The sequence below is a fragment of the Ictalurus punctatus genome, chromosome 14, assembly GCF_001660625.3.
Source record: "Ictalurus punctatus breed USDA103 chromosome 14, Coco_2.0, whole genome shotgun sequence".
Classification (NCBI taxonomy): domain Eukaryota; kingdom Metazoa; phylum Chordata; class Actinopteri; order Siluriformes; family Ictaluridae; genus Ictalurus; species Ictalurus punctatus.
In genome coordinates, this window is record NC_030429.2 from 29175439 (window position 1) to 29186951 (window position 11513).

At 43.0% G+C, this 11513-nt stretch overlaps 1 protein-coding gene and 1 long non-coding RNA gene across 2 annotated transcripts; both read left to right on the forward strand.

The window, feature by feature from the left end:
- The first annotated feature begins 4906 nt into the window (after positions 1–4906).
- LOC108274846 (induced myeloid leukemia cell differentiation protein Mcl-1) lies at positions 4907–9679 on the forward strand. The gene is made up of 3 exons (XM_017485279.3): positions 4907–5482; positions 8842–9098; positions 9210–9679. Exons 1-3 carry the CDS (start codon positions 5077–5079, stop codon positions 9321–9323), a joined length of 777 nt encoding a protein of 258 aa, XP_017340768.1. The 5' UTR covers positions 4907–5076; the 3' UTR covers positions 9324–9679.
- Positions 5489–8435, forward strand: LOC128634984 (uncharacterized). Its single transcript, XR_008397895.1, has 2 exons — positions 5489–6143; positions 6221–8435. It is a non-coding gene; the product is annotated as an uncharacterized LOC128634984 (long non-coding RNA).
- Positions 9680–11513: the final 1834 nt, after the last annotated feature.

An 11513-nucleotide genomic window follows, 5' to 3' on the forward strand; every position in this document is an offset into this window, starting at 1 on the left:
ACATCTACACTCTACACACACTCATTAACACCACTATCAAAAACAAAAAGGGCAAAATCTTTGCATTGTAAACTTTCAGAAGGCATTTGACTCAGTCTGACATGAAGGACTGATGTTCAAACTCCTCTAGTCCTCTATCAAAGGGAAAGTCTAAGATATCATTAAATCAGTGTACCACAGAAAGGAGTGTGCAGTAAAAATTGGACGGAAAAGAACAGAGTTCTTTAAACAAGAGCATGGGGTGAGACAGGGGTGCTGTCTCTGTCTGACTCTGTTCAACGTCTTCATCAGTGAGTTGGCTACAATGCTGGAGAACTCCACAGCCCCTGGTCTCACCCTCCACCACACCCAAGTCTCATCCTCCACCACACCCAGGTCACATTCCCGCTCTATGCAAATGATTTAGTTCTGCTGTCTCGTACAGCAGAGGTTCTACAGCAGAACATTTCCATACTAGACGAGTGCTGCTGTAAATGGGCTCTATCAGTGAACCAGAGCAAATGTAGCACCAAAGTGTTCCAGAACAGAGCGAGGAAAACACACACACATCACATTGGGGAACACGCAACTCCAACAGAAAACATCACACACTTACCTCGGTGTAACCCTCAGCAGCACAGGGAGCTTTAACCTGGCTGTACAATCGCTCACAGATAAAGCACGCAGAGCCTTCCATAAAATCCAAACTCCACACCAATCCCCATTCCAATTTAACTAAATCTCCACCATTCAGTAATCACATCATTGCTCCTATTTACAAGTCAAATATGGGGCCCAGTAATCAAAGACAAAAACTGGGACAACAATCCTGCGAAAAATTGCAAACTGAATTCTGTAAAACTCTACTGAAAACTAACTGCAACTCCACCAACAGCTCTGTCAACAACTCCACCATCAACTTCGCCAACAGCTCCGCCAACAGCTCTACCAACAACTCCGCCAACAGCTCCATCAACAACTCCGCCAACAACTCCACCAACAGCTCTACCAACAAGTCCGCCCACAACTCCACCAACAGCTCCACCAACAACGCCTCCAACAACTCCACCAACAAGTCCGCCCACAACTCCACCAACAATGCCTGCAGAGGGATTATATAAATTAATCAAATACTGCATAGCTTCCTGTAATACATCTGTTAATTGAATTGTTTATTCTTGTGGAGAGAGAGAGAGAGAGAGAGAGAGAGAGACAGAGAGAGGGGGGAAGAGAAAGGGAGAGAGAGACCAGGAGGGAGAGAGAAGGAGAGAGAGAGAGAGAGGGACAGAAAGAGAGAGGGACAGAAAAAGAGGGAGGGAGAGAGAGAGAGAGAGGGACAGAAAGAGAGAGAGGAAGGGGGAGAGAGGGGGAGAGAGGGACAGAAGGAGAGGGAGGGAGAGTGAGAGGGGCAGAAAGGGAGAGAGAGAGAAAGAGAGAGAGAAAGGGAGAAAGAGGGGGAGAGAGAAAGGGGAGAGAGAGGGAGAGAGAGAGAGGGACAGAAATAGAGAGAGACAGGGAGAGAGAGACAGGGAGAGAGAGGGGGAGAGAGAAAGAGAGGGAGAGAGAGAGACAGAAAGAGAGCGAGACAGGGAGAGGGAGAGAGAGAGGGGGAGAGAGAGAAATATTATTGGATGTTACAAGTTTAAATTTCAAAAACTAATAAAAGGAAAAAGACAGTGAATATTTGAATGAATTAACATGGTAAAATAGTGTCACTAGAAGAATCACACAGGAGTCTAAAGTTCACTAAGAAAAGATTAACAGGAGAAACTTTTGTAATGGCTGTGAATGAGCGGTTACTATAGAAACAATAACGCATTAATCTAAACCTATGCTACTGTCAGAGCTGCTGCTATAGAGAATTAATCAACTCCTTCTGACCAATCACAATCCAGAACTCAGCAGCACCATGGTGTGAAAAGCACTTGTGCCTTATTTTACAATTATATTAAATAAAAATGTCCTAATCCAGTGGGTCATCATGATCATGTAGTTTTCCATCTCTTTCTTATTTCTCTTCATTTTAAAATCTAAAATATATATATATATATATATATATATATATATATATATATATATATATATATATATATATATATATATATATATATTATCTGTTTTTTTTAAATTACTGTATATTAGTATGAAACATACACAGGAAACTAATAATACTAATAATACTGTAGCATCTTTAACATTTCTTATAAAATATTTGTGTAATATTCGTCAACTATAGTTCATCTACTGCTCATTAATAAACATGATCCACATTAAATATTCATCCATTTAATATTCAAATAGCGTGTGAGTAAACAGTCAGGTGTTAGAGAGGTGTGTCTGTAACTGTGTGTGTGTATTTCTGGGTGAGGGTTGAACTGCTAGGTCTGTGTGTGTGTGTGTGTGTGTGTGTGTGTGAGAGATAGAGAGAGAGAGAGAGAGAGAGAGAGAGAGAGAGAGAGAGAGAGATCATAAGCAGACCAGATAACTCAACTATATGCTGAGTCACACACACATATGAGTTGAGTCAGAGTGAAAAGACGGATCATGTGTTGGAGGAAGAATGTCTTCAGGTTCTACAGTTATTTTTCTACAGCAATAACCAGACTCCACTACATAATAAATATTAGCTTAGCTTAAGCTAATATTTTAATTAATATTTTAAATATTAGCTTAAAGCCAAGACAGACTTTTAGCTTCCACTGTGATCAAAATGGTTTCAGGTCCTACAGGTTTTGCTGTCACTCAAGCATGCAGGCAGCTTCATACTGGAAAGAGCTGAGAAGATTATACTGGACATGAACAATTTGAAGTGGTTTCATGTTTTTCATGAGAAAACCACTGGATCGTGTTGACTTGCATGCATACCATAGACTGCTGCTATTCGCTGGCATGTATAAGTCAAAAGTCTATGGAATGAAGAGAATGTCAGGCCAATATTAAATATAACAATCGCTGTGTTCATGCCATGTCGGAATTACCATAATTACTAGATGATAATCCAGATGTTCCACTCAGAGCTGTTCACGTCCTCGGACTCGGAATTATGTGTTTCAATATGCCAAAGTGAATCCGTGTGAGATGATGATGCAAAATGCATAATTACAACATTAAATCACATTTTTGTGCTATTGTTATTGTAAATGTAACTGTAATTGCTACATATTCAAGAACACAGAAATCGCATCAGGTAGTGTAATTAAGTGTTTTTATTGTTTACACGTGAGGTTGCAGCGGTCAGGTGGTACAAGTTGGAGCTCTCCGGAAATTCCTGGTTTACCAATTGTAATTACAAGTTCTATGAGGAGATGAACGCTTTTTGCAAGTTGTAACCCCTAATTACAGTAATTACGACATGCATGAATGCAGCTAATGTGTCTGGAAGCAGTCCATATAATTTCCCATGTGATTCCCTTTGATAATTGTGATAGCAGGCCCGGTCAATGTGAAACAGACAAGCTAGCTGCAATCAGGGAAGTATGGGACAAATGGGTGGACATTATACCTATCCTGTACAATCCTGGTGCTCATGTAACAGTGGATGAACATCTTTTTCCATTCAGAGGGTGATGTCCTTTCCAAAAGTACATACTGAATAAGCCTGCAAAATATGGCATCAATATATGGACAGCCTGTGATGTCAAATCAAGCTATGCATGGAATATGCAGTTTAAATTGGGAAGCGATGTGGAAAGCACTGAGAAGAACTGGTGGATGAGGACGGTGCTAGATATGAGCAAAGGGCTACAAAGTCCTAACAACATGTCACAGCTTCTTCACATCCTACTGCCTTGGTGTTGAGGTAGAGAAGAGACAGCTGACCATGTTAGGAACAATATGAAAAAACAAGCCAAAGATGCTTTCCTCAAAATTAGCTTTCTCTGAAAATGCAAATGCTACCCAAAGAAAAATAAGAACATGCTTGTAATGAGCACAATGCACAAAGGTGCAGAAGGGTAGGGTTGGCAGTTCGATTCCTGGCCCACATGACTCGACATGCCGTGGTGTCCTTGGGCGAGACACTGAACCCCAAATTGCTCCCGATGACAAGTTAGCACCTTGCATGGCAGCTCTGCTACCATTGGTGTGTGAGTGTGTGTGTGTGAATGGGTAAATGAGACGCAGTGTAAAGCGCTTTGGATAAAAGTGCTATATAAGTGTGCCGTTTACCCCCCTAGGCCCTCCCTAACACACACACAATTTATTACTTAGTTAATTCATGCTTTAAAAAAATGTGGCCTATCTTCTTATTCCTCCTCCTTATTACTATTATTATTACACACCTACACCAGTATAATTATAATTATAATAATTATAATATACATCAGCTCCAATCTCAGGGTCTTCTAAACTTCAAACATTTCAGCTTTAGCTCAATGTTCTACAAGTCATTTTGTTGTTTGAACTAAACATTAGCCAATTTATGCATGCCCAAAAAGCACAAACTACAACATATCATTTCTTATTATTTTTTATAATGTTAAAAACAGGGCAAAGCAGTTGTGTGATTGTTAGAAAGAAAAGGACTTGCATTTGGTCTGATTTTTCCAACTTACAGTCTGATGCTTATACGAAAAATATAAATGACACTGGTAGATCTGGACAGGCATCTTATCGAAAGCAATGTAATAGCACCATGACAACGTCTGAGGTTTTTATTTAGTAATTAACACTGTGTTCAGTCTTGACTGTCCTTTGAAGCTGCTGGGTTTCGGCATTACGCCTCATCTTTGTTTAAATCAGAGCAAAGGTATGCACTACACAAACGTATGCACCACACAAAGGTGTGCACAACCCCCTTCTGTACTTTTAAAGAGGAATGGAAAGCGAAGTACACAGGCCATTTCCATTTCCAAATATGTTTATGTTCCGGTTGAGTGACGTAGGCGTGACGCACGACTGAGGCCCCGCCCCATGATAAGTTTCCTGCTATATGACTTATGTTCTGCTTCTGGACGTTTCCATTGCACTGTAGTCAGGGAGTACTTATCGTAATTTAATCTGTAGGTTAATTATCTGCTTTTATCTCGTTTTTCTCCAGATACACGCAGTTTTAAAGGATATTTCTTGACATTATTAAGAAGCTAGCCAGTCACAGACATGAGTATGAGCATGATGAAGAGGACCGCTCCGCTGAGTTTACTGTATTGTGGAGTAGAAAATGGCGGCGGTGTTAGTGGTGTTTTCCGTTCTAGAGCTCCAGTACAGACTTTCCCACAGAAACGCGAGGAGGAGCTGGACGGCTACACGGAGGAGGTCGACGGAAGGACTGTTAAAACCGTGATTAATGAGATCGAAGTGCCGCTGGAGAGCCGGTTACTGCTTCAGGACAGCGGCTGCGATGAGCGGATCATACCGGACCTGGAGACGGAAACCCGGGCGCTGCTCATGCAGTTGTACCGCTGTCACATAGGGCTTCACCCCGGGAACAACACACACCCAGCGCTGCCGAGCCTGCAGAGAGTGGTGGGGAAACTGCTCTGCAAACACAGGATCACCTACAGCGGTGAGATTACTGCTTTAAACCGTCTTCCGTCTATAAAAAACATTATATTACAGGACAACAAACACTTTAACTCAGTTAAACATTCACTTTGTTATAAAATAAGTAGTTTTTAGGAACGAATTCACAACTTAATTTATATTGTTTAGATTGTATAACTTTAGTTTTATAGCTTTACGTCGATTTTCTGTGCGTTGATTAAAGTTCTTTTTCCTCATACAATTACCCAATCATCACGCAGCAGGCCGATATTTCTGGCCAATCCTGTTGCAGGAGGCGGGCACTATGCAAAATTTTCTCTGAAATTCAATGTTCATTTCGCTGTTTCCCAGGAATATTAAAGTGCATTATGGGTATTCTGTAATTCTGGAGCTTATCGCACACACGATCAGTGGAGAATGTTCTAGCACACTCAATATTTAACTCAGAATATTTAACACTGAATTTAACTCTAAATATTTAACTCGGTGCTTTCTGATACGTCTCGTGCTACGCATTGAGGAAAGGTGCATCTACTTCTTCAACCTCTACTTCTTTCTAAATGAAAGTAAGTGATGGAGGTGTGGTGTGAGGAGAGGTGTAGTGAGGAGTGAGGTGTGGTGAGGGGTATGGTTTGAGGAGAGGTGTAGTGAGAGGTGTGGTGAGGGGTATGGTGTGAGGAGAGGTGTAGTGAGGTATGGTGAGGGGTATGGTGTGACGGGTGAGGTGTAGTGAGAGATGTAGTGAGTGGTGAGGTGAGAGGTGTGGTGAGGGGTATGGTGTGAGGAGAGGTGTAGTGAGGGGTGAGGTGTAGTGAGAGATGTAGTGAGTGGAGAGGTGTGGTGAGCGGTATGGTGTGAGGAGAGGTGTGGTGAGTGGTGAGGTGAGAGGTGTGGTGAGGGGTATGGTGTGAGGAGAGGTGTGGTGAGGGGTATGGTGTGAGGAGAGGTGTAGTGAGGGGTGAGGTGTAGTGAGAGATGTAGTGAGTGGAGAGGTGTGGTGAGCGGTATGGTGTGAGGAGAGGTGTGGTGAGTGGTGAGGTGAGAGGTGTGGTGAGGGGTATGGTGTGAGGAGAGGTGTGGTGAGGGGTATGGTGTGAGGAGAGGTGTAGTGAGGGGTGAGGTGTAGTGAGAGATGTAGTGAGTGGAGAGGTGTGGTGAGCGGTATGGTGTGAGGAGAGGTGTGGTGAGGGGTATGGTGTGAGGGGTGAGGTGTAGTGAGAGGTGGGAGGGGTATGGTGAGAGGAGGTGTAGTGAGAGCGGTGAGGTATAGTGAGAGGTGTGGTGAGGGGTATGGTGTGAGGAGAGGTGTGGTGAGGGGTATGGTGTGAGGAGAGGTGTAGTGAGGGGTGACAGGTGAGGTGTAGTGAGAGATGGTATGAGGTGAGGTGTGGTGAGGGGTATGGTGTGAGGAGAGGTGTGGTGAGGTGTAGTGAGAGGTGTGGTGAGGGGTATGGTGTGAGGAGAGGTGTAGTGAGAGGCGTGGTGAGGGGTATGGTGTGAGGAGAGGTGTGGTGAGGGGTATGGTGTCAGGAGAGGTGTGGTGAGGGGTATGGTGTCAGGAGGTGTAGTGAGAGGGGTGAGGTATAGTGAGAGGTGTGGTGAGGGGTATGGTGTGAGGAGAGGTGTAGTGAGGGGTATGGTGTGAGGAGAGGTGTGGTGAGGGGTATGGTGTGAGGAGAGGTGTGGTGAGGGGTATGGTGTGAGGAGAGGTGTAGTGAGAGGCGTGGTGAGGGGTATGGTGTGAGGAGAGGTGTAGTGAGGGGTATGGTGTGAGGAGAGGTGTAGTGAGGGGTATGGTGTGAGGAGAGGTGTAGTGAGGGGTGTGGTGTGAGGAGAGGTGTAGTGAGAGGTGTGGTGAGGAGAGGTGTGGTGAGGGGTGAGGTGTAGTGAGAGGTGTGGTGAGGTGTAGTGAGAGGTGTGGTGAGGAGAGGTGTGGTGAGGGGTGAGGTGTAGTGAGAGGTGTGGTGTGAGGAGAGGTGTAGTGAGGGGTGAGGTGAGAGGTGTGAGGAGAGGTGTAGTGAGCGGAGAGGTGAAGTGAGAGGTGTGGTGAGGGGTAGGGTGTGAGGAGAGGTCTAGTGAGGGGTGAGGTGTAGAGGTGTGGTGTGAGGAGAGGTATAGTGAGGGGTGAGATGTAGTGAGGTGAAGGTGAAGTGAGGGGTATGGTGAGGGGTGTGGTTTGAGGAGAGGTGTGGTGAGTGGTGAGGTGTAGTGAGAGGTGAGGTGAGAGGTGTAGCTGGAGCTCTTTTATTAAAGTGGAAATGCTGGCTGGTTTATGTGGAAACTGGGTTCCTAGAACTTTGCTTATTTTTGAACATGCTTATCAAACACCAGCATGCACTTTCACTCACACCTACAAACCACATGCACACACGCACGCGCGCGCACACACACACACTGCAGCAGATAGTTCAGTGCATTCAATAAGATTAACGTGTGCATGTAAATGGCCACATTAGTGAAGGTGAAAATAAAACACATGTATTTGAAAAAAAGCACACAACTGTGTATACATCACTAGAGAGAGACAGGGTGTGAGAGAGGGGGAGGGAGGGAGTGAGAGAGACAGAGTGGGTGTGGTGTGTGTGTGTGTTTAACAGCTGTCAGGGGGATTGGGTGCAGGGGAACGAGGTTACAGATCTTGGAAGAATGATGTTCCTTAGCCTGTTAGTCCATGTATAGATAGTCCTGTAGCTGGATGGCTCCGGTCTCAGACATTGCTGCAAGATTTCCATTCCTACACAGGTAGTGTAGTGTAGTCTAAAGAGCTATGTCCCTGTGAGAACCAGTGCAGTTGGGGAGTACTGTATACTCTTTGTGCAATTGAGTTAAACGCTTGGCAAGAGAGGTGGAGGTAGGTGGGCTCTATGCACTTGGTTGTGTTGAGAGACCATGTCAGATCTTTTGTGATTTGGATGCCCCAGAACTTGAAGCTTTCCAGCAACGGTTTGATGATGATTATTTGGTAATTGTTGGGGCTTATTGGTGGGTTATGAGGAGTTTTGGGTGTCACTGTTTGGTCATAAGGGGGTTATTAGTGGACATTAGGGAGTTATTAGGGGGACATTAGAGAGTTACTAGGGTAACAATTATTTTGCTTGTATTTTCTCATTTGTAAGTCACTTTAGATAAAAGCGTCTGCTAAATGAATAAATGTAAACATTAGGGAGTTATTACTGGACATTAGGGGGTTATTGGGGGACATTAGGGAGTTATTAGTGGACATTAGGGAGTTATTAGTGGACATTAGCTCTTATTACGTTACTAATGTTTGAGGTAATGATGGTTGTGTGTTCCTGATCAGTGAGGAAAGCTTTTGGTGATTATTGGTGGGTTATTGATGATTATTGGTTATTATTGATTGTGTGTCTGTGTGTGTTATAGGCATGGTGCAGCGGCTGTTCGACCAGGCCAATGGACTGGACAGTGTGAGTTCCGTGTTGAGCGGTGTGTTCAGTGGCGGCGTGGTGAGTTGGGGCCGCATCGCGAGTGTTCTGGCTCTGGGAGCCGTGGTGTGTGAGCGGCTGAAGCAGGAGTGTGTGAAGGAACAAGCAGAGGAGTGTGTGGACGTCGTTACCTCACACATCTCCTCATACCTTAGCAAAGACCTACAGCACTGGTTCATCAACAACAACAGCTGGGTGAGTACAGTGACCAGACTGACTCAGAATACACACATGCACACACATGCACACACACACACACACACATACATCCTGCTTTGTGTGTAACCGTGTGTGTGTGTGTTACAGAATGGTTTTGTGGAGTTCTTCCGTGTCGAGGATCCCGAGGCCACAGTTCGGAACACACTCATGGCAGTGGCCGGATTGGGAATAGGGGCATGTCTGTTCACGCTGATGCGGTGAAGTGGGTGGAGCCAGAGATGAACGCTATTACCATGGCTACACTGTTGTCGTTCGTTCTAAGGAAACACTGAAGAATGTGCTTGTGCTCTTCAGGGTGATGACAATGAGACACTATAAATCAGTATGAAAACAGAGCAAGGTTTATTTTCAAATAAAATTTCCCTCACCTAGATAATCTCCGCCCCTGTCACCATGGTGATGTCACTGCACTTTTCCCACACATGGCAGGATTTCTGTTGTTTAATTTTAATTGCAGGATCTGTCAGACCAATGGCCGTGATCGTGTGAAGAATGTCAGAGCTTTACAGTTTGGAAAAGAGAGTTTTATTTTTTTAATAAACAGGTCAGACACTGAATACTGTGTGATGTGTGTTAATTTCACTGACCTCTCTGTGTAAGGTCAACTCTTACGGAGTGCTGGTGTGTTCTACCTGGTTCTGTATTCAGGTGAGAGCACTGCCCTGTGTTTTGGATTGCAGCTTCTCTCTGTAGATGTTTTTTATGAGATGCCACCTGAGATGGAGCTGTAGTGCTGCAGAGCCGCTGAGTTTTCCAGGGATTTGGACCTACGTATTAAAAAGAGAAAATAAACTGTTGTTTTTAACAGGTTATTTATATAATTATCTAATCTATCTCATTCTGAGCGCCTGCTGTGTGTTCTTCATGCTTGGGTGAATTTTATGATTTTTCCATGCACTCATTGAAGCTTGTTTTATGAGGACATTTTCAGCCCTACACACCTCAGAAAATGTTACACTGCTTTTTGTTTCCTTTAATTATGTGTACTATGAAACCAAACCAATGAGCAGAACTAAAATAATCCATTGCACTTTGATTCAGACTGTGAACATGTGTATAAATACTCAGTTCAGTTAAAACATGCAGAAAGTCTTTAGATGTTCTAATGTTCTATCAGGGAGTCTGCGGGTCCTTAAAAAGTCTTAAATTCCTTAATTTAAAAATAAGACCTTAATTATCATAAAAATGTCTTAAATTCATGTTTTGAAGATGTTAAAATGCAGAGGAATGACATGGTAGTACCATGGGAGATGGTAAAGCCATGTGAATGTTACACTGAGTGTGTGTGTGTGTGGCTCATCAGTCTGTTAGAGCGGCTTGGTTCACAGTAAATGCCGCTCCACACCGACTTCATCTCTGTCTGTGCTGTTAGTTTGAGTTGCTTATAACCTGCATTTACGCACAACACACTCTAGATTAATTTCGGCTTTACCTTAGACTAGGGTGATGAAAAGTGAATAAAAAAAGAAAATGATCGCCAACCAAAAATAGGACTTCCTGTGGTTTTCTTGCGGTGAAGGTCCAACACATAAAAGTGAATTAGATCAGAAATATATATTACGTGTACCCTGCCTTGTGCCCGATGCTCCCTGAGATAGGCTTCAGGTTCCCTGTGACCCTGAAGGATAAGTGGTATAGAAGATGGATATATTACTATTGTTATATTACTATGTGTACCCCAAATAAATATGTTTTATTATTATTACAGGTGCACCCATGTATCGGCCAATAATAGGCATAGTTTAAAAACATCCGACGATCAGGGCCGATTATATCCTGTCAATCAAAAGAGGGCGGGAAAACATTGGTTTTCATGCTGTGTGTAAAGAAGATATCTCTTGTGTGGAATGATGATAAAACTGCAGTGTGTACTGTCTGTAATCTCTGCACTGATAATATTTTACACCGGAAGTGAGCAGTAGTGAAGCAGGAGTTTCAGCATCAAGTCAATTTTTTTTTGCAGCACTGCTCGAGCTGAATTAAAGCGCCAGTACACTGATAAAAGATTTAAATGAAGATGATTTGACAAAAAAGTATATATTGCACAGAAAAATATATTTGTTGAGTGTATATTTCATATCCAGTCAATGTTAATATATAAAAAAGTTTATATTATATATCACCAGTTTGATGTCAGTGATGAAGTAGAAATGCTTGTGAGACTAACAGGAGGTTTTTTAGAATTCAGTCAATGTTAATATGAATGAATAACATTCAATAAGTTAGTAATCTTACTTTAATCTTCAGAATTTAGTTCATGTGTTAATGTTAATTAGAGTAATGTGTTTTCTGTTTATGAGACCAGTTACTGTCAAACATGTTGAAATGGAGAGAATAAAGTCTATTTTAATTTCCTTCAGAATTGTGGAATTAATCATTATTAATTTAAAA